Genomic DNA, 22,893 nt, shown 5'->3' with positions numbered 1-22,893 from the left:
TCTTTAGTTGTGGTGGTTCTGATCACAATCTACTTTTCTGATGTGATGCATGCTTAGGGAATGTTTAACCTTAAAGGTTGCTACAAACAAAATAACATTACTGGCCAATTAACAATTAATGAAATACATTTATCAACACATAACGATAACATTTCATTAGCAGGATGAGTTACTCCTTTGGAGGGAGATAGTTTCAACCACACTGTTTTACAACACATAAAGGCAAACGATCGTGTAAATACCGATCAAAATTGTTGTGAGGACTCCCCAGAACCAAATCAATGATCTCCACGGTTGCCATGCTCTCCAATAAGCCACAAAGTACAAATATCTCGACAGAGTAAAGCTAAACATTAACACATTTCCAATGACAGAATCCCAAATGGCATATTGTGGCGATGTGACACTTGAAACTTGCAACGAGCTCACCAACACATATGGAACTGTCACCAAAAAGAATGGTAAAATATTCTCCAAATCATTCGCATGAATTCTCTTCATTCGATTCGTCATACTAGAAGGATCATCGAGTGGTGTCTCAGTGGATGATTTGTTTTTCTCAACAACAGCAACTCGAACATCTTTTGGATTTGCATACACACCCTCCTTTCGTTTGTACATTCCTGTAAAGAAGGCAACAAAAAACAAACGAATCTCGCGAGAAGAAAACAATTGTAAACGAAACCTTGAAGGACAGGATTCCAGAGAAGCATGAGTGCCATTGTGTGGAGAGAATTCTTGTGAATAGGATGCAAATCAAGTTCTGTTGAAAGTGATTGTGGGAATTATGTTTTTTATGTGTTGTGTGAAATTTGCTGAATGTTAAGGAATGATTTTTATTGAACGAATGCGCTCATTCAAGGATCACACCTCATTCCAATCCATTTCTACGGAAGCACTTCTATCTTTTCTAACAAGAAGATCAATTGTCCTTCCGAGTTCAAAGTAGAGTGGACCTTTGAGCTAATGACGTACAAATGCCACATGTCAAATTGCTTGGTGTTTCCACATTCTGCACTTTCTCCGTTAACGGATGAATTTCTTTCCGTTACTCCTTTCTTCCAATTACCCCGATATTTCTTCAATCCGTTCTTCGCATATTCGAAGCGACCTGTTTTGAATGAGTCCGACAATTTTTCCACACACGTGATTTCTCAAGTTGTGACCGGGATCGATAATGTTGATAATCTTTCACATCTTGTTAAAAACTCACCCTCACACCATCCTTATGATCACTCTATTCGCTAATGTGTTGTATTGAATTGTTTGGATCTTGTCCACCCATTTGCCAACACAATGATTTAACTCATTCGAATGTCATGTTCTTCAAAGATTTTAAATTTTTTCGTTGAACATTGTTGCGAGACCAAAAGGAGTGTTAAAATCTCTTTGAAATCATCGTGGCCACAAATGTACGTTGGAATATCATGACTCGTTTCATGAGAATTTGTCACAGCGAGTCGCAATTCAAATCATCTTTCTCTCTCTCGAGATCTTTCATGCGTGAATCACAATAAATTTCCTAAATTGAAAAATTTAGAAGTTGAGATCATGACTTCCGCATGTAATGCATTCATTGGCGAATTGTCTCTATCCTGTCTGGATAACAACGTCTTTCAAATTTCCCCGAACAAAAAAAAGCATTGCGCGCCCTCACACGTTCACGAAATTGTTGAGTGACTTTTGACTTGCGCACAAGTCACACACCAAACACAGCCAACGGCTTTCACGACGCTCCTTTCTTTCTAAACTCAGACACCAACACAACAACCACAACAACCACAACAACCACAACAACACTGTTGATCATTGACTTCAACAACAATCTTCCGAATATTATCTTCGCCCTGCTTGTTGCGGATCATTCCTTGTAAAAGACAATTACTCGCGAGAGTGCATCTGTCTCTCTCGACATCTCAATTCCTCTTAAAGTAGTGGTGCTTCTGCTTCTTCTGCTGTTGTAGTAGTGCATTATCAAGTGGTGGATATATTCACAAACTTGTGTCATCCTTAAAGACATTTATCAAGTTCAGGAAATCCATTGGACAAATCAAGAGCTCTCTTTTTCTTCGGATACTTCTGCATTAGTTTCATCTCTCTTGCAACATACAACAACACCAAAACTACAACAACAACTTGTTGTTGTCATCCATCACAATCTCGTGGTGGTGGTTTTATTGAAATACAAGAAGAACATACAAAAAAAGCCACGACTGTTGTTGTATCATCCGCGATTGAATTGTTGGGACTTTGAACAACAACAAGATTGGCCAATTCGATAGTACATTGTGGAGACCACCAATCTCTAAGAAGAAGAAGAGATCATTTATTGACGACAACATTCATTGTCTCTCTCCTTCGCATATTGATTCCAAAAAGACTCTGAGTGACACGTCAAGTGTCATCTTCTCTCTCTCCTATCTTATCGTCATCAAATAATAATATTACAATCACACACACACACAGAAAGCAAGGCTTAACTATATTGTGCACAACTCTCTTCCACAACACAATAATATTACCATTGATCGATCATTCTCTAACGACCCTTTTATTTCAATCCGATCTTTCAAGAATTTCTGCCAAAATACAACAAGTACATTTTCATCCACAACAACAACAACAAGAAGAACAACATCATCATCATGAAACTCTCCAATCTATTTGCTTGTTTTTTAGCAGCTCCCTCTCCCAATACACTCACTGCCAAGAAACATCCAGCCATTGCCATAAAACCTGTCACTTCCAAAACAGATCCCTTTCAACAACAACAACATCAACATGGAAGTGATGACAGCTCGATGATTCCCAACGTGGATGGTGGTTCTACAACAAATTCCCGTTCGAGTAGTAGTAGTCAAAATTTCAAAAAGACTCGATCTTGGAGGTTTTCATTCCGGAGGAGAATCTCAACTTCTCCTTCTTCCGATGATGCTCCAAAATGTCAATATGGATCTTGTGAACATCATGGTGATCATCATCACATCGATGTGGCAGCCACTGATTCCAATTTCCAACAACAACAACAACATCCTCTTCAAATGATCTCCTCGAAAAGTACAAAATCTCTTCCAACTGTCTCGAATAAGAGTCGAAGTCGAGCAAAGAGTAAATCGACAGGATCCTTAATGAGCACCACCAACATCACTAACACTGTCACTGCCACTACTACCAACACTACCAACATGCCCTACAAACCCAATGTCGTGATTGTCCCTGCACTTTTACAACAACCACAACAAATTTCACATCACTTGTCTCAACAACATTCTAAAAAGAGACCTCCCAAACAGAGTTTCAAATCGACAGGTAGCATTTCACACAAGAGTGCCAAACTCAATCTCACACTCTCGACGATACCTCCACTTGCTGTTCAACCAGCCAATCGAAGACGACCGCCTGGTCAAAGTCAATTCACTTTTGAGGAACATACTTCACAACACTTTTCGAAACGACATGTGAATGAAACATTTATGGATTGGATACAAACAACGCCCTATTTTGCAAAGATTGAGGAAAATTTGAAAAAGAAATAATTCTGATGTGATGATACAAATGCTGTCACTGACAACAACACCACCTCATTCATGCTGTCACTGACAACAACAACAACAACACTGATTGAAAATAATTTCTTTGCAACGACTGTCATTCTAATTGAAATTCCTTTCTAACTCGCTTCTATTACATGACTCACTTTAACGCTATTTTTCTTCGCATGATTGTCTCTTTGTGTGGAATGACCAAGTGATCAATTTACTCTTACCAATACAACTAGGCGACACCATATTCTCAGTTAAATAAACAAACCTTAATCATGATGATTAGATCTGCCATCATTAAATGATCGTTTCAACGCATGACTTTGTTGACACTCCCACCACCAGAGATTAGAACACCGTAAATGCATCATTCGACCATATTGCAGAATAAGAGACTCTAAAAGTGTCCCTGAACTCTCTTGTTCTGTCTCATGGTTGATCAACAATTCAAATATAAATTCGTATATCCCTTTAATATTATATATGAATACGAATGGTTCCATCCACCTTTTGAGAGGAGAGGAAAATCATCAGAATGATTCTTTGGTACAATTGGAATTGTTAGATTTTACAAAAGGGTATGATCGGAAGGATCTAGAGATGGGTTTCCATGAGTTGAAGGATGAGGTTGTTGATGCAAGAATAATAATATCTAGATGATATTAATGATTTCAAAATCGGAGGACAAGAACACGACGAGCTCTCCAATTTCTTCCCATCCTTTCTTCGGGGATGAGTGCAGAGAATCATAATGATTCTGAACACCAACCAACCTTGTTTTATTCAGAGAAGTTCCGTTTCATTATTTACTTTCATTGAGAGTGGATGAACGAGCTCGTCCCTTCACCATAGAGTTTCTTGATCCGATCGGCCGCTTCATGAAGTATCTTCTTAAGGCACAAGTTGAACAGGATGACTCTGATGAATTTATTGATTTATATCGAAGATGGCACATGGAGAGGTGAATTGATGGTGTATTCGAATGGTACATTTGAATTACGTCCTATCACCACTCATGAACCTTCTAAATGTTGCTGCAACAGAGTGAAGAATTTGATTGGAAATAGTATTCTGTTTGGTTTTTTGAGAGAAAGATTGTGGAAAGCTAAAATCTAAAGCTACATGAAACGCATGATCTCTTCATTCAACGACTTGAGCCAATATAACTATATAGGGCTCGCGGAAATAGATCACGCTTAATGCCTCAATATATGCAGAATGATTGAGAATTCTCAAATTTGCTAATTCAACATTCATTGAGAAATTTCATGTTGAATGGCTGTAATGTGGGTTTCCAACCCTGGAATTAATATTGTATCATTTAGTAACAGAATAGCATGAAATCATATCTAAAATAATTAAATAGTTATATATTAGTATTATTATCATTTCTTTTTAGATTTTTCGTCCATGCTGTTCGTTCGTGTTCGTGTTGTTATTGGTTTTTTTGATGATGACGTTGATGCATGATGTTCCAATGAGGAATTATTATTGGTAGTTGTGGGAAGTGTTTCCTTGTCATGTCGTGCTGTTTCTGACGATGAATCATTATCAGAGTCATCTTTCACATCTTCGCTACTATTGTCAAGGCTCTCCAAATCTACTTTGACCTTTTTCTTTGTGATGAATTGTCGTTTCATTTTGTCATGTCTTCTTTGTAACCAAAAATAGGAAACAAAATATCCAGCAATAAATATGAAAGCAGAAGGTATAAGAATGATCCAAACACAACTCATGGCAACATCAATTGAAAAACTATCCTGAATAAGACCAAAGATAAATGCAGAGGGAAAATCTCCAAACAAGTGGAACAGAAATATTTGCCAACTCACTCCATAATTTCTCAAATTTTTGTATTCCACAGAGTTCACAACACTACACTGGAAAGGACTTGTGGAACAAAATAGAAATACACAAGAAATTCCAAACAATATCAACAAGACATAGATATTCACATTGAAAATAAATACTGGAATGACCCAAGGAAATCCCATCATTAAGAAAATTCCACAAAATAGTAAACTTCTTGTGGCTTGATTGTTTGAAATCCAAAATTGACGCGTTAACAGTGAAAATGAAACATTCAAACAGTGATAATTAATATTTGGAGTGGAACATGTTAGAACCATGCATGAAAAAATGTTTTCAATATATTGATAAACTACGACAATCACTTACCTCCTCGCATTCCATTTGAACCACCAAATCGATCAACAATAAAACCACCCAACATGGTTCCAATAATGGAGGCCAAAAGCATGACAACAGAAAAACCAATATTTGCAAAATTTGCATAATCAGATCCAATGGTAATTGCACTATCCGATTGTCGTATTTTGTGTAAAACATAGGAAGGAGCATAGAATTGAATGGCACCTGCCACAAAGTTATATCCACACGATCCCAATGTACTGAAGCAATAAACTGGATTGCAGAATAGATATTTCATGGCCGAGCAAAACGAGAAAACTCTATATCTATTTTTGGAGGGCTCACATTTGTGATGTTGTTGAAATCGTGGCAATGGCATGGTTTCATTGTGAATTCGTAACTCTTCTTCAACAATGGGTTCATGTGGTAAAATTTCTTCGTCATCGTCATTCGAATCACCAGTTTTGTGAAGAAGAGAAAACTCGCTGTTCGTTTCTTCTCCATCTGATAAATCGTCCATTTCAGAATGAGAGTGTTCAGAATGATGATGCATTGGTAAAGTGTCAATGTCTTGTTGTGTTGTAGAGCCATTAACTGTGTCAATTTTTTCAACCTTAATAATATCCACTTGATAATCTTCATCCTCAATTTCTAAGCTGGTATTGTGTTTTTCAAATTCGGAAACAGTTTCATCTGTTTTTTTGGGGTATTTTGTTTTCACCGATGAAAGTGGAACAAAGAGAAGGAGACATCCAAAGAATAGTCCAAATAAAGATTCCATATAAAAACAATAGGTCCAATTGCTAATATTTACAATATATGAGGCAATACTGTATCCAAATGCTACTCCTAATGGTACTCCCAACATGAAAAAACTCCTAAACCAATGTTATATTTTCATGAACCATCATGTTGTGAATTTCACAAAGTTTGAATTTCAAAAGTTTTTTTCAAAATATATTTGTAAGAATTGATATGGTAGCAGTTGTTATAGGTACAAATACAAATGATCATGACAAAAATTAAGAAGGCATCCCATCATTGCATAAAAACATTCACATGAAAGAAGGCATTTGTCATGTATCATTGTCGAAATCAAACCGAAAAAATTATAGTTTTTCATACAATGTTGCAACAACTACACAAATACCTACATGTAAGTAGTTTTGTACTCTTTTGTTGCGATATCATCAATGAGCGTGACTGAGAGCGGCACAAAAGATGCCTCTCCAATTCCAATCAGAGCTCGTGACAATACCAACATGTAGTATCCCCATTGTTCATCGACTCCGTGAGATACTGATCCCCATAGTCCCGACAGGATGGCACTACCGGAAAATTTCAGGTCAATAGATTTTGAGTCAATATTTTGTTGAATATTTTCAATATTTGCGCATCAGAGGATGATCAATATGTACGTGACATTCATAAATATAATGTGCAAAAACAACTTTCTTCCTACCTGACAGCCCAAACAAACAATCCGAAAGACATAATTAAATTCACTCTCACATAATTCGCCAAAAAAGCAAACAATGTACTTCCTATTGAAAATGTTATTATAAAAGCACTTCCAATAATTCCTTCTTGTTTCCCCGATAACATCCAGTGCTCCTTGATGGAAGGTAACACTGAGGCTATCGCTCCCCGATCAAAAAACATTAACATTTCTACAATGGTTAGAAATAATAACAATAATTTCGGATATCGGGTAAAGCAGCCAAAAATTGGAGGGATAGACCACAACATGCCTGAGGAGGATGATGATGATGACAATTGAGTTGATCCGAGTGATGAGGATTGGGGCATTTTTTTGTAATCACTCACTTGAATATTATGATGAATGTCTGACTACTGGTAAATGGAGTGTTGGTGCCAGCCACAATGTGACATGATTAATTTTGGTCATGAGATCATGTTGGAATGATTGACTCGTTTACATTCATGTGAAAACACAAAAAATATGATTGTATTGTTTGAAACTAAATTGAAAGTACAAAAGAGTTTGTACACGATGTGCATCGTGTGGATAATAATCGATCATGGCAATTAATTATTATTATCGCTTGCAAGTTTTCTACAAATCGTCACTAAATCTTGTTTGGAAAGAGTGTGAAGATCAGGTTGTAAAAATACTGTCTTGTAATTCTTCACAATGAAGTCGAAACATGCATCAAGAATTAAAGTACAATTGTGTTGTTTTGCTTCTCTATAAAACATGATCACATTATGAACGCTCACAATTTGTTTGAATATTTTCACACAAAATTCTGCAAGTGTTGGAATATTCCATTCTGAAGAAAGTACATAGGTATCCACAACATGACATGGCTTTAAATTAGCGTGATTTGAATAAATAAAATCCACAGCACCAAGCAAGACTGCATAAGGGAATGGTGAACTCACTGTGATCACATTATGATGAGATTCTGTTGCAGATTCAATGAGTTTCCTTAAAAACGGAGAACGTTGAGCGAGAATGGCTCTCAAAGCTCTAATTTCTCTTCTCGATTCTTGATGATATAAAATAACATCTGTGTACATGCCCTCCATGAGAAGCTTCTTATACATTATGCAAAGTGGAGAAAGTTGTGGACCTGGAGGAGGTGGGATTTTTGAAGCACGCCCAAGTCCAACAATTTTAACAGCATCTGTGCAGTTTTCAAAGAAGAAGCATATCATGTCAGAATGAGAAAACATATTCGTCATGATCATATTCACAAGGTCATCATATGACAATAGTTTGAATTTTCATCATTGGAAAAGATCCTCAATAGTTTGCACAAAAACCTACCAATTTCAGTCCATTGACCTGGCATGTGTAAATCGAGTCGAATCGTATCTGAAACTACATCCTTCACGGTCAACTCTGGTGAAAAATCTCTGGCACCACCTCCAGTAGCTGTAGCAGTTCCACTGTACAAGACAATCCATTCATCATCATTGTGTAAATTACGAGCAGAAATTTTATAAGTCGCTCCAGGACATGACGTTTCATAAACATGAACTTTTTGAATTTGAATGGCCTGTTCATATTTGAGAACGATAAACTCTGATGCAAATACATTGACAAATATATTTTGCAAAGGAGGTCGTTCCATCATGTGAGGATTCAATAAATGATTCCAGTACATGAGTGTGTGTTTCATATCCATAGCAACATGACACAAATGATTCATCCATTTTCAACCATGATGCATATTCAATGAGTCAACACGCACACACAATCATTTGAAATCAACCTACCAGGTCCGGTTGTTGTATTTGGACACCATGCCGATCCATGTGAGCCTGCATTTGGATAGATCGTGCTAGGTCCAATCACATTTCTAGGTCCATACGAAACTGATTGAGAAAATCCATGTCCACCTCCAGCACTACCATCCCAATAGGAGCTACAATCGAGTACATCCGAGGCCCACAACTCGATCATGGTTAAAGGCTCATCTTCATGCTCGTCCTTCTTCTTCTTCTTTTCTTCAATTCCAAATTCATAGTCTTCATAATACTCGGGTGTTTTGATCGGAATGATCTGAGCTGAAAGGGGTGAGGGAGTATACTGTTGTTGTTGTTGTTGTTGTTGATCGTTCATAAAGTGAAAAGCTGCATCATCCTTGGTTTGGAAACGCTGGAAATCATTGGAATCTTGCTTGTTGTTGCTGTCGGAACTTGAGAAGAAGGATGAGATCATTTTTTTTAATTGGAAATTACACGAGTTGCAAACCAGGTCAATCATGAACTTTTGAACATGTGTGTGGTTCATCATTCAAGTTCCCCTATACAGGAGTGCATAACGTGTGGTGATGAAATGTTTCAAGGATGAATTCATCAAAAAAGAAATAACTTCATCATTTCACAAGTTGTGACAGGTGGGTATATTGAGCTCAATTTAAAACATAGAATGGGTGTCGTTTTGATCGATGACCGTTGTTCAACCAATAGTTACAACAACAACAATCTTTTCCCTTGAAAGATTAGTTGTGCTTAGGTATTTAAATACCATCATGGTGTTTAGAAAATGGAAGGGCGCTTATTCTATTAATAATGTCATTGAAACAAAAAACAACTCGTGCGTGAAGATCAGAGTTTTTTCAAATTTGAAAAAAAAAATTAAAAAATTAAATAAAAAAAATGTCATCATCAACCAGTGAAAGCGCAAAAAGGACTGTGTATGTATCGAATATTGCTCCGGTGGTGAATGAAGAAACATTGCAAAAGTTTTTTAATTTTTGTGGAGAGATTGAAATGATGAGGAGCATACAGTAAGTTTTATTATTCTTGGATGTGAGAGATCTTATCTTTTTTTTGATCGTGATGATGATGCATTCCAATCCTATTCATGATGCTGAAAATTCAACATATTCAAACTCTTTATGAAAATCTCTTGTTAAGTTCCTCTTCCGAGACCAAATATGAAATTGTGTTTTTTGAAGAGGCTTCTGCACAAAAAGCCATTAAACTGAACGGTACACCAATGGTTGGATTTAAATTACAAATTGTTGGAGCAGCACCCTCTACGACAACCACAACATCCACCTCCCTTCCGACCACACAAGGTGCTGCAGCTGGATTGCTATTGGAAGCCTCTCAAGAATCATCAGCAAAGGCTTTGAATCCTTTCATTCAACAAATTGGAGATCCCAATGTTGATAACAATCTCGTATATAGTACAGGTGATGTAGAAAAGGATAAGGAAATTGCACGAACGATCTATGTTGGAAATATTGATTCCCGAGCCAATCACAATGATTTGGTGGAAATTTTCAGTGTTTGTGGTCCTATTGCATATATTAGGATGGCAGGAGATGGAAAACATCCCTCTAGATTTGCTTTTATTGAATTCTTGGATATTGAAGCAGCAAACAAAGCCATGTCCCTGTCTGGTCATCGTTTGTTTGATCATGAGATTAAGGTCAATCGTTCGAAAAAACCAATCACTAAGCCTGGAGTCAAGATGACACCCCAGGAAGAAAAGAAACTTTCAGATGCTATTACAAGTCTCAAAGATAAATTGGAACTCTATGAAAGAGATCCAGAACTCTTCAAAAAGACCTATTTAGAAAATCTAGATCATGGCAAAACTACTCAACATCATTACACTCCGAGAAGACATCAACAACAGAATTACCAGCCTTACCATCATCACCAACAGCATCAATATAATGGTGGTGGCCATCACCATTCATATAACCAACATACAAGTCATAATTATTATAATAGACATCATCACAACTATAACCAACCACAGGGCTATCATAATACCTCGAACAGATATTACAATAATTCTGGTAGGTATGGCAGTGCAAGCGCTAGTAGTAGCAGCAATAATTCATATTCGGGAGGTGGCCCTCGTGAAGATATACCAAAACATTCACCATCGTCAACAGATAATAATAACGACAGTAGAAATGCAAATTCTACCTATGGCAGTAATATGTCATCCTATTCTTCACAAAGAGAAGCGAACGGAGGTAGAAGATTAGACTCTTCATATACAGAACAAAGATAAGAGTTGTCATTTTTGAAAGGATTACTTCTTCTAGGAATATCTTGTTAATCTTGACACACCGTGAGTACTTCATGATGACTTGAATTCACCACATATTTATTATATTTATTAAAGCTTTAATTAGAGTACAACATCAATTTCGTAATTAATTTACCGTGAATCATCGGTTAGTGTGATTGAAAAAGATTGTGTGACACTTCTCAAGACCAATTACCGTTCATGATCGTTGATATCTAAGGTGCCTTCAACGTTCTTCTTACGGCAACAATAAGAACAAATGATTTGAATGATTTGTGATCAAGCTTCTTTAATATTTTTACAAAGACAAGACTTGTTTGAAATATTCATCCTTACTCAAACTCTCAACAATGTCACCTGCATTTGGACGTTTTTCAGGGTCAAAATCCACCATTCTCCACAACAAGTCAATGAACTGTTGTGAGTAGACAGTGTCTGTCTCCAAAATTTTTCGAATAATATAATCTTTTGCCTCTTGTAGGTTGGTTTGATGTTTCAACAAGAGTTGGCCCAATGAAAGACTCATATCAAAGGTAATCATGACGAAAATACTACAACCCAAACTGAAAATATCCGTGTTGAATGAATATTTTCCTCCAACAATTAATTCTGAACTCATGAAGAAGGGAGTTCCTGCAAAACTAAATGAATTCAACACATTGCTTTCCTTTGCCAATCCGAAGTCACTCAACACAATTTTGATCCGTTCATTGGCTTCATCAATTTCATCAATGAAGATATTCGATGGTTTGATATCTCTGTGAATCATGGACATGGTTTTCTGAAGGTAATCCAATCCACGACATACTTGAAGAATAACTTGCAACATCATCTTTTCAGAAAGTCTTTTACGTTTCTTAATGAAATAATCCAAATCTCCATTTCCATAGAATTTCATGATGAGATAGAGAGACATGGTATTCTCATCGACGACTGCATCTTCAAGATAGACAATATTGTCGTGACGACAACGGAACATGTTAACAGCTTCTTTGAATTTTTCATTCAATTCAGACATTCCAGAAAGTTGAACTTTCTTAATGGCAAAGAATTCAATTTCACCAGGTTTGCCTGTGTAAAAGAGATTTCGTGCTTTAAAGACACTTCCAACTGTGCATTTGATATCAATGAGAAGAAGTGAATCATAATGAATACCAAGTTTCATCGGTCACAATGTCATACCACGAAGAAGATTAGAAATTATTAATATTCGAATACAACACTTCTCGCAATAATTGAATAATTACTTACATCCTCCGGCACCAATTTTTTCTAAAATTTCATACTTCCTATTAATCACATCGGTTCTTCCACTACTCGTTGATGAATTGGATCGATTCGATTTGCTAGAGGTCATTCCCGCCGATTGACTCACAGAAATTGGAACAATATCTCCATGACCTCCAGTACTCATCAATTGTTCTCTCACCGATCGATAATCTGAAATAAATAATGAGCTAGTTCCAGTGTCCTCTTGCATTTCAATATCAGACAAACCTGAGACAGAATTCTTTTGTGAATTTCTTAACATTGGATCATGCGTTGCAGTGTTAGTATTATTGATTGACATGTTGTAATGATTTTCATTCGATTTGTTCTTTTCATTGAAGGATAGGCCTTTCTGTTTTTGCATCTTCTTTCTTCGAATCACAAGAGCCACAATGACAACAGTCACAATGACCAAGAGGATGATCATCAATGAAACAATGGAAACAGGGACAGCGATGGCCACAGCCAAGTCTCCACCTCCATTGGCAAGAGGTTTGGTGTTGGAGGAAGCAACTGCGTTAGTGTTGCCTCCATTACTACTGGAAGTGCTCGCTGTATCCAGGAAGACTGAGAAGGTGGTGAGGTGAGTAGTTTGACATTTGACAGATATCGTGTTGTCAGAGTTTATAGTCACAAGAGTAGTGACACCGTCTTCCAACCAATCTCCAGTACTTTCTTGCAAATATCGACAAGTTAAATTTGCCTTATTCGATTGATACAATACCAAATTGTCAGAACTGATTGCCAAATTAAGGAAATCCAACAAAATTGGATTTTGCAAATTCGAAATTTGTAAACTCGTTCCATCTTGCAATCGATTCACTTGCACAGTCATGACACCTCCAGAAACAATCATTCTTGTCTTATTTTTTCCAATTGAAAATTGAGAATTTGTCACATTCAACACTGTTGCGACAAATTTGTAATCACTTGCAACTGCATTCGTGTCCACAAATTGTAAAGTTGATGGAAGTTGAATACCAAATTGTGAATTCAGTACAATTTTCATATTTGAAAAACTTGTCAATTTCAATCCATAGGTTAATGAAAGTGTCATTCCATTCAAATCCATCACTCCATCTTGAGCTGTTTTGAGATCAATCAATCCAAGTTTGAGTTGAATGACTTGCAAAATGTTAGATGAGAATTGTGTCATGTTTTGAGACGAAGAGGATGAGGATGGGCTTGTCAGTGAGGAGCTCAACAATGCAATGGCATTTGATAGTTCCGAGCTCACATTCGGATTGACAGAAAGAATAAATTTCATCGTTTGAATGAGGGAATTACGATCCGAGGCATTCAAAGTACTTAATTGTCCAACCTTATTGATAAACAAGACAATTTTTGAAACGAGCGGTGAAAGTACTTCCACCAATTGGTCATCTGCATTGAAAGACAAATTTTCGAACAAATCCAAATATGTCATGAGGTAGTCGATCATTTTTGACACATTGTCATTAATGTCTGCAAATGCCTTCGATGCATCCACGGATGGACTATTCAAAAAGATGCTCAATGCACTCGCAATGTCAATATATTGCTTCAAAGTGACATCGTATCCAATGTTTTTTTTGAGTGCCTTATCTAAATAATCAAAGACATAGGTTGCATAATAATTGGGTGGAAAGACTGAAATGACACTTGCCAGGTCTGGTGGAAGATTTGTTTTCACAGCAACTTGATAAGTGACACTTCCTCCATAATTGTCTTCTAAAATAAATTTCACAAATGCAGAATCAGAGAGAATGGGTAATCTTGTGACCATGACATTTCGTTTCGAACTTGAAAGTGTCATTTGTTTTTGAGAGGAATCAAAAAGAATCATTTTCAATGAAGAATAATCAGCTTCAGAACCAATATTGCTGCAAGAGAGTGTGAATAATGTGTCAAAGGCAATTCCACTCGAAGGATAAATATTACATCCACTGAATTTGTTCATTCTTGGCATAATTTTTGTAAAATAGAGAGATGAGAAAATGTGACCACTTGTCAAAGTGACATTCACTGTGAAGGTGTAAAGTATATTTTCATAGAGATAGGTGGAAGCATCGATAGTGGTTTGAATGAGTGTACTTCCATCTGGTTGATCTTTAAATGTGGAGGTTGTAGCAGGGAAGGCCAGTTTTGTTGGAAAGTCAGCTGTCAATTTGATGTTAGAAATGGAAGAGCTCGAGGTTTGAGAGAGAATAGTCTTTAAGATGATCATGTTGTTGTATCCTTGAGCTGGGACGATGGGTTGTGTGTACACTAACGAAGAGATGGATCTCAATGAATTATCCATCATCCATAAGGTGGAATAAAGTGTGAAATTGGATCCAAATGTTGTTTGTAGTTGACATTTCAAACGGTAAATGCCTGAATTGATCATTCCACCATTATTAGTGAAGGAAATGATGGAAGAAGTGGTCGAATTGAGAATATTTGTGCAGGAGGAGCCTGATGTGACATGTTGACAGGACCATTGAATGGATGAAATTAAAGAAGAATATCTTGCATCGAACGATTTGATCGATAATACCAATGAACCTTTCTTATCCATGAATTGGCTCTTGTCTCCTCCATCAATATAGAATTGCATTGTTGGATCCATGTTAAATGTCAAGTATCCATTAAATGTTTCAGAAATTCCCAAATTAGGAATTGAAACTACTGTCTTTAACACACTAGTCTTGTTAAATGTTATAAAACTAGAGGGAATTCTATACAATTGTTTACCACTCATTTGAGACAGAACACTTCCATCCAATTCATGTGAAATGTTTGTAAAACTTGAATTCAATAAAGTCACAATAATTGGATGTCCCACCAAAACATTCTCCAACACACAGTCGTATCCATTCGAACACATTCGAGAGTAATATTTAAGAGAGTTGGCATCCCATAAATTAATTTGTGACTGGTTCGAATAAATATATACCACTTTCAATGCACTACTGCTTATTCCCAATGCCTGATCAACAACATTGACAATGAAATTGTAGGATTGTCCTTGTGTAAATAAATCTCCTGAAAGTGTCACAACAGGTTGCTGTTGAGAAGTGGATAATACGTTCAAAATGGTGGCAGGACAATTCGAGCACGAGAAGGAATAATCTAATTTTCGATTAGGGAGAGTTGATTGTGAAGCATCTGCTCTTAAAATGATGGAATTTCCAAAAAAGGGTCGTTCTGGAATGACATTCAACACAGCAGTCAAATTCTTGCTTGAAATCATTTCTTGAATGAAATACTTTCGTGACGTTTGTGGATGTTGCAGAGAAGTGTCATTAGGTTTGAGCAGATAAGCTCCTCCCAATTTAACAATAAAGACTCCCAATGCTGAATCGGTGAAACAAGTAGTTGTTTTCGAGTCTCCTAATAAAGTCAAATTGGAGAAGACAGAATTGCATTGATAATAATTTTGATTCACAATTTGTGGATCTCTTGTCACTAATTCTCCCTTCGAATAATCCAAAGTGAATAATGTATATTCACACTCCACTCCAGTGAGATAATCTCCTTCACAGGAACATTGATTGACATTCACACAAGTTCCTCTTCCACTACACACTCGAGTGTCATTAGAAAGAATTCCAAAACACTTTTTGAGTTCACATTGCTGACCAAAATATCCATTGAAACATTGACAATTATTGATATCCATGCATGTTCCAGAACTGTTACTACAGACATTGGAAGAGTTACTCAAAATTCCATAACAATATTTCACACTACAACCAGCTCCGTAATAACCACTCTGACAGGTGCAATTATTGAATGAAGAACATGTACCATGTGAGTCACAGACAAGTGATGAGTTGGAGCTCACTCCCCAACAGACATTAAATTCACATTGAGATCCTGTGAATCCAGTATCACAACTACAAGTGTCATGTCCAACACATTTTCCATGATTGGAACATCCGGCAGCTCCAATTTTTCCATAACAGTAAAAAATTTCACATTGACTTCCTGCATAATTTGGATCACATGAACAATTATTGGGAGAAGAACACACTCCATGTCCACTACATACTGCACTCGTGTTGGTGTTCAAAGTTCCATAACAATAATACGAGCTGCAATCGGATCCAGTATAATTGGAAGAACTGCATTGACAAGTATTGGCTTTAACACATTGTCCACGTCCTGAACATACTTTGGTGTCATTTGCCAAATATCCATAACAAATAGGTATTTCACATTGTTGACCAGTATAATTGGCAAAACAGGTACATTTGTCTCCACTCACACAAGTTCCATTTCCGCTGCAAACCATCGGTGAATTTGAAGCAATGTTAAAACAATAGGTATTTTCACAACTGGTTCCATTGTAACCTGTTTTACAGGAACATGTGTCTGGAGCGATACACGAACCATGTGAACTGCATACCGATGGATTCGAATACAAGACTTTTCCACAATAATAGTCTTTGCATTGATTGACTTCTGAAGTGTATCCATCAGAATTGCAAAAAGTGAGTAAGAATCCTTCACTCGAAGCTGGATCAAAGATGGGAACAGTTACAGAGGAGACTGCCGTATAAAAGGTCAAATCTTCATTGAAAAAGTAACCTGCCACTGAGACGAGATAATCATTTGGATAACCAGAAACAGATGTAAAAGTCAATGTGGAGTTCCATCTCGTTCCCCATTCCAAGTTACCATCGGATCCATTAAATTTCAACAAAAACTTGCTATTGTTTTGACTACTTGTGTAAACTGGATTCAAATAAGTGGAAGTTTTTGAAATCAAAATTGGAACTTGGAACTCTCCTACTAAATAACCCAAATGTTTTGAAGAACCACCCACAGCCAATTGGACATTATTCGAAGGAGAGTCTGTCTGAATGGTTTTCACATAATCGAGCACATTGGAAGAATATCGAGAATAAAAGATTCCACCATTTGAGTAATTGGGAAGAACATTTCCTGACAATAGCGCAATTCCATTCACACTTTGATAATATCCAGCAAAATAAATCGTGTCGTTGAGGTTTTGAATGGAAGTAATGATGGTCATGTTTTGACTCTCTGTTGTGTTGGCAATTAATTGACAGGTGGAACTCGAAGTGTTAAATTTCAATACAAACGTTTTGAAAGTCTTTAAACCAGTGGTGACAATAGGGCATCCCAAAGTGGCAGTCATATTTCCAGAGGTGACACTACCATTTCCCATCACATAACCACTCAAGTGGATGAGTCCTTTACTGTCTAAAACAACTCCTGTTGCTCTCATGTCACGAGGATCTGTCAGGATGTATTGAAGTTCAGGCAATGTAAAGATTGCTGGAAATGAATTGTAAGAAAGGGTTTGCTGAATCATGAGAATGTTTTGATTTTGATTGAGTGGTGGCACTCCCACATTGGCAGCAATGATTAATGAATTTCCTTTTTTGTGCATGCTGACGATATCGACGAGTGGAAAGGGAGAGTTGATCACTTTAGCATCCCATGCAGCTGTGTTTGCATTTGGATTGGGATATGAAGTGTTAAAACATGCCAAAATAATTTGTGGATAATTTCTTGGATTATTCAAATACTTTCCAAAAAAGTTGAAAGAGGTTGCACTGCCATCAATCACCGAAGCAATATACATGATCGTTTCATTATCAGAGTCCACTAAAATCTTTTTAGAAGCAAAAATACTCATATAATTGTTCTGTGGCCATGAAAACGACCATTCTGTCTTTCCAGGATTTCCCATCACTTTGGCAATGAAAGTGATATTCTTTGGTGGTGTCCAAACTTCATTGTAGTTCTCTGTATACATTTTACCCCAAGCGTTGTTGTTAAAGACAGAGTTTCCAAAAACGTACTTGTTGCCTTTGGAATCTGTGGCCATGGAGTGGACAATATCTGCATCGTAACCTCCATAGTGTCGAGTCGAGTAGGTGGTCACAATATCTGCTCGAACCAAAGTGAAGAATTTGTTTAGACACACCGAATAGCAGAGAACAATCATGAGTAATAATAATACAATGTTGCCTAGTCGTGTCGAGGTCGATCGTGAAAGAGGTGAAGAGAGGAGTCCTGTCATAGAAGATGTGAGACCCATGTGGTGAACTGGTGGGTTGCTCTTTTGTGGTTGACGTTTGGCAGCTGATTCCGACATTGACCTTTTGGGTAATGGCTGGGACATTTTATTGTTGTTGAAATGGGAACGTCCTAAGGCACAGGTTCATGCGATGCGAAAAGAAGATTCGACCGTTTACCGGTTTACTGTCAGTGATGCAGCGAACGAACTTGGATGTCAAGTTCTGAAATGCGCGCGTTGAAAAAGTTGTATTCGGAAATTGGAAAAAAAAAGTTCTTAAACTTGCAAGTTCATTTCATATCTGAGATGTGTTTCTTCTAACGTTTTCCAAGTCTTTCTGGATTAGGGGTCAAAGTCTTTCTTCGAGTGTTTAACCTTAGTGAGAAGAATTGTTGATGGAATGTGATCGCCAAGCTACTCATCTGAATGGTAAAGTCATCCAAATAGTCTACTGCAATACTCGTTTAGAAATATTGCGCGTTCTTGGCACTAAAAACTGGAATGAATTGCAAGGCAAAATCAATTTTTCAACATGTCTCTTGTCATGCTCTGATGTCGGACCAGAAAAAATGTCTTTCAGCCACGCCTCGTTGGATTCTTCATCGATGACAACAAAGAATTTCGTTCAACAACCCTTCCTTAACCTTTTTGTTCATTCTCAGCCACAATCACATCCAAACGACCACTACCAACCACAAACAACAACTCCATGTTCTTCTGCTCATGTCGACTTGGCATCCGAAAAAGTCCATCCTGTGAATCATCATCATTCACTTGTAGACAAGAGTCGTTCAACACTTTTTAATTCTCATCGTGTTCAACAAGAACAACAACAACAACAACAAGTCTTTAATAATCCAAATTTTGATCATGTCGATATTGCCACCTATTACAGCAGTAGAAATGATGATGAAAATCAACATCATTCTGTGGTCCTTCCAGAAGATTCCGATTACGGTGAAGGTGCTGCTGCTGCATCCTCTTGTCATCACGTTAACGTTGTTGCAGCCTCCATTAAAGTTCCAACACGAATCTCGAGACGAAAATTGGTGATTGGATTTTTTGTATTCATCATTCTGCATACGTTGGTCATGCTGTTGGCTTTGGGTTTGTTTTTGGGTTTGTATGTGGGAGGAGAGACTTCTCAGTCGACTGGAAATACTAATGTGGTGGTTGGAAATTCGACACTGCATCAAGTGGCGATTTCCATGTTCCCGTTGATGATTGGGAGAATGGGTTAAATGTTTGGGACTAATGAGTCTCGGAATATCATATAGACAGGTCTGTCCTTACGAAGATGATTCTTCTTGCATGTTAGTCAACAAATAGGAGAGGTGTCATGATTTTGCATCTCAAGTGACACTACAGCTATACTGAGACTGAAAAGGGGAACTAGATAGCTCAACGACGCTGAATGTGAGTGAAATTGCGTGTTCATCGATCAGTTGCATGCAACAGATGTGAGTCACTGGCAAATCGAAAATGTCACTCAATGCAGAAATCACCAAATTTCGTAAATCCCAAATTCCGAGAGATATTTCCCACCGGTGTAAGAGAAATCTGCGGAACCATTTCTAAGGCTTTTGTAAATCTTTCATTGCTTACAATTACATGTTTCTTGTATTGAGTGACAATTGGTTTGAAATCTTTCGTCCCTTCGTAAATGGGAATTGATTGATACAATTCCTTTTCTTAACTTTTTCCTTTCTGGAACTGTGTGACTGAAGATCTACAAGCGTGTCCATGATCTCACATCCCAATGTGGTTTATATGTACATGCTCCTTTTTCTTCATTTAACTTGATTCAAGATAAGCAAATTGGTAAATTGGTATGAAGATCAATCATTTGAAAACCTCAACAAGACACGATGAAAATGAGAGGAGCGACTGCCATAATGATTACGAACGGAAACACGTGAAGTCCGGACCAATAAATACCAATTTTGGCATTCTATTTTTAAAAATATAAAATCAAAAAAAATCACAAAAACTTCTCTTTTGAAGTGTGTTCTCATTGGCGCCACAACCACATCAACAAGTTTGTGCTCCTTTCGTTCGTTTATTCTCTCACGCTCTCTCTCGTCAGTAAACCAACCGAAATTTTTTCGTTCGTTTGCTAGCAACACTCTTTTGTGTAGATACATTATCCATCATACAACCCCTCTTGATCCATTTAGGAGTTTCTTTCTCCAGCAACACTGATAACAAGAACCGGGCTTTGCAGGCAAGCGATGCAAAAGTTTTTCCGAATTAATTGCAAGAAGAATCTTAATCACAACCCAAGTAATCATAACAATAGTGATTTTCCAATCATCGTTGTTTATTAATCACACCACACAACAAAATTCTATTCTACAACTACTATAATTGTCGTCCGTTACCACACAAAACGCTTCAATCTATAGTTCTTCAACTCCCACTACAACCATTACAATCAATGCTGAATAATTGCTTGTAGTAGTTTACGACGCACTCATCACTCACTAACACACACACATTATCCATTTTCAGTAGTTTGTATATATTTTCCAAACTATCCATCTCGTATATTCTCTCTCTATATTGGTTGATTATAATAGTGTCTAACTTGTTACATCCCACACAACTATTACCATCAACAACACTATCACTTTAAGAAGTACCATAATTCAACATACCTCAACACACTTCATTTGCAATGTCTCTCATGATCATGTCGTCAGTAGAAAACGCAACCAGTACCAAATTGAACAAGAAGAATAGCAGCAGTGGCGAAAACAGCAATAAGGACAATACCAATGTTGTCGAATCAACCTCCATGAACAAGAATGCTGTTTTGGCGAAGGCAATTCCAACTCCAACAACCTCAACAACCAACGTCGTTGAGATTGGAAAGGCTGCAATCATTTCCCCTCAACTATTTGCCGACCAATTCGATATTGTTCTCTTCACTCCAGAGTATATCCAACAGGTTGCTGTTGCTCTCTCAGTCGTTTTTGCACAGGAAGAACCTCTTTGTATTGCCACCAAGACCAACCCAATCAATTACTTTGCTTACTCTTTGATCTATGCTCAACAATGTGCTGCCAATGGAAACTCAATGCTTGCTATCGACAAGAATTCTCGTATGGTCGTTGGTTTCCACTTGTGTCATGACTATGACACTTGGGTTGAGCCACCATGTAATGATCCTGGAGTTGTTCAACAAGGAGTTTTGCTTGAACGTTTGCATGAGATTTATCACTCTCAAAAGCATGAAAACGTTCCTGCAGACTCGTGCGAATCTCAAGGCTCTCCTCGTTCCTTCTCTCCTGATACTACCAAGAGTGGTGAGAAGAAGAAGGAGAAGATTCTCAAGATTTGCAGCGCTGGAGTGTTTGCTTTTGCCAGGAGAATGAAATTGGCAACCAGAATGCTTGAAAAGAATCTCGAACATGCCAAACAACAAGGATTTACCAAAGTTCTTGTTGAATGTACTGGTGCCTATTCACAATCTCTCTACAAGAGCTATGGCTTTAATGAGGTCGCAAGAATCTACTATCGTGAATATGAAGTGGAGGTACTTGTGGATAATGCGAAAGTCAAGGTCAAACCCTTTGAGACTATTCCACATCCACATGAGTTTATCAACTTGGCCTTAAGGGACTTGTAGATAGACAAAAGGAATTATTGGGATGAGTTCATTCTATATCTATGGTGGTTTATTTATATATATATATCTTCTTTTCGATTTTGTACATGTGCGATCATATATATATAACTAACGTGTAGTCTCTGAAAGTACATTACCAATGGTGACAATGGATGCTCGCAACCGATTTAGTACCCTCTGCACTCAGTAATGTCATTGTTGTGTGGTGCACTTTTAGATGTTCCCATTCAAATTTATGGTTTCGTTTGACTTTTGTCAAGTCTGTTTGTAGTGCGCAGCATTGCTTTCACCCCAACAACTTTTATGGTTGCTGCTTAGATTATGATTTGTTCAAGACTCATTCGTACCATGTGTACATTATTAAGGTTTGTTTGTGTAAGAAGTGAGAGAGAGAGGACGAACGATACATGTTCCATTCGACTCTCTCTCTCAAATTTTGCCAACCGGATCTCCAACTACATCATTCACAATCACACTCGACAACAAGCTGAAACAAGTGGCGAAGACAACACAATACTTGTTTCATGTTAGTGTGTGACTTTATCAACCCACCATACCTCTTTTCTTTTACTAACCCTCTTCATATGAATGTGTGATTGTTGTCTTACAACTTTTTGCCAGCACATTCATATCGGCAGGTGCTCATCCACCCTTTTTACCTTCACAGAGTTCTTCGGAATTTCTATACCAATAAACGTTTATTTGAAAAATATATTCTTTTTGTTTTTTGTTAATCGAAGCCGAGTGTGAACATTCT

General features: G+C 37.3%; 8 protein-coding genes across 8 annotated transcripts; 4 read left to right on the top strand and 4 right to left on the bottom strand.

Annotated features, from left to right (window-relative positions):
• Positions 1-207: 207 nt before the first annotated feature.
• Positions 208-621, bottom strand: FDP41_011221 (uncharacterized protein; the record flags this gene model as incomplete). Its single annotated transcript, XM_044701606.1, has 1 exon — positions 208-621. The coding sequence occupies one exon, from the start codon at positions 619-621 to the stop codon at positions 208-210; it is 414 nt and encodes a 137-aa protein (XP_044567004.1).
• A 2,024-nt stretch (positions 622-2,645) lies between these two features.
• Positions 2,646-3,536, top strand: FDP41_011220 (uncharacterized protein; the record flags this gene model as incomplete). The annotated part of the gene is made up of 1 exon (XM_044701605.1): positions 2,646-3,536. The coding sequence occupies one exon, from the start codon at positions 2,646-2,648 to the stop codon at positions 3,534-3,536; it is 891 nt and encodes a 296-aa protein (XP_044567003.1).
• Positions 3,537-4,927: 1,391 nt separating this feature from the next.
• FDP41_011219 (uncharacterized protein) lies at positions 4,928-7,502 on the bottom strand (the record flags this gene model as incomplete). The annotated part of the gene is made up of 4 exons (XM_044701603.1): positions 4,928-5,574; positions 5,721-6,571; positions 6,848-7,021; positions 7,156-7,502. The coding sequence occupies 4 exons, from the start codon at positions 7,500-7,502 to the stop codon at positions 4,928-4,930; spliced, it is 2,019 nt and encodes a 672-aa protein (XP_044567002.1).
• Positions 7,503-7,742: 240 nt separating this feature from the next.
• Positions 7,743-9,384, bottom strand: FDP41_011218 (uncharacterized protein; the record flags this gene model as incomplete). The annotated part of the gene is made up of 3 exons (XM_044701602.1): positions 7,743-8,344; positions 8,488-8,745; positions 8,940-9,384. The coding sequence occupies 3 exons, from the start codon at positions 9,382-9,384 to the stop codon at positions 7,743-7,745; spliced, it is 1,305 nt and encodes a 434-aa protein (XP_044567001.1).
• A 440-nt stretch (positions 9,385-9,824) lies between these two features.
• On the top strand, positions 9,825-11,202 carry FDP41_011217 (uncharacterized protein; the record flags this gene model as incomplete). Its single annotated transcript, XM_044701601.1, has 2 exons — positions 9,825-9,955; positions 10,086-11,202. 2 exons carry the CDS (start codon positions 9,825-9,827, stop codon positions 11,200-11,202), a joined length of 1,248 nt encoding a protein of 415 aa, XP_044567000.1.
• Positions 11,203-11,518: 316 nt separating this feature from the next.
• FDP41_011216 (uncharacterized protein) lies at positions 11,519-18,610 on the bottom strand (the record flags this gene model as incomplete). The annotated part of the gene is made up of 2 exons (XM_044701600.1): positions 11,519-12,330; positions 12,472-18,610. The coding sequence occupies 2 exons, from the start codon at positions 18,608-18,610 to the stop codon at positions 11,519-11,521; spliced, it is 6,951 nt and encodes a 2,316-aa protein (XP_044566999.1).
• Positions 18,611-19,074: 464 nt separating this feature from the next.
• On the top strand, positions 19,075-19,746 carry FDP41_011215 (uncharacterized protein; the record flags this gene model as incomplete). The annotated part of the gene is made up of 1 exon (XM_044701599.1): positions 19,075-19,746. The coding sequence occupies one exon, from the start codon at positions 19,075-19,077 to the stop codon at positions 19,744-19,746; it is 672 nt and encodes a 223-aa protein (XP_044566998.1).
• Positions 19,747-21,197: 1,451 nt separating this feature from the next.
• On the top strand, positions 21,198-22,136 carry FDP41_011214 (uncharacterized protein; the record flags this gene model as incomplete). The annotated part of the gene is made up of 1 exon (XM_044701598.1): positions 21,198-22,136. One exon carries the CDS (start codon positions 21,198-21,200, stop codon positions 22,134-22,136), a length of 939 nt encoding a protein of 312 aa, XP_044566997.1.
• Positions 22,137-22,893: the final 757 nt, after the last annotated feature.

The sequence above is a fragment of the Naegleria fowleri genome (genome assembly GCF_008403515.1).
Source record: "Naegleria fowleri strain ATCC 30894 chromosome Unknown tig9, whole genome shotgun sequence".
NCBI lineage: Eukaryota > Heterolobosea > Eutetramitea > Acrasida > Naegleriidae > Naegleria > Naegleria fowleri.
This window is presented reverse-complemented; position numbering and strand designations above follow the sequence as displayed.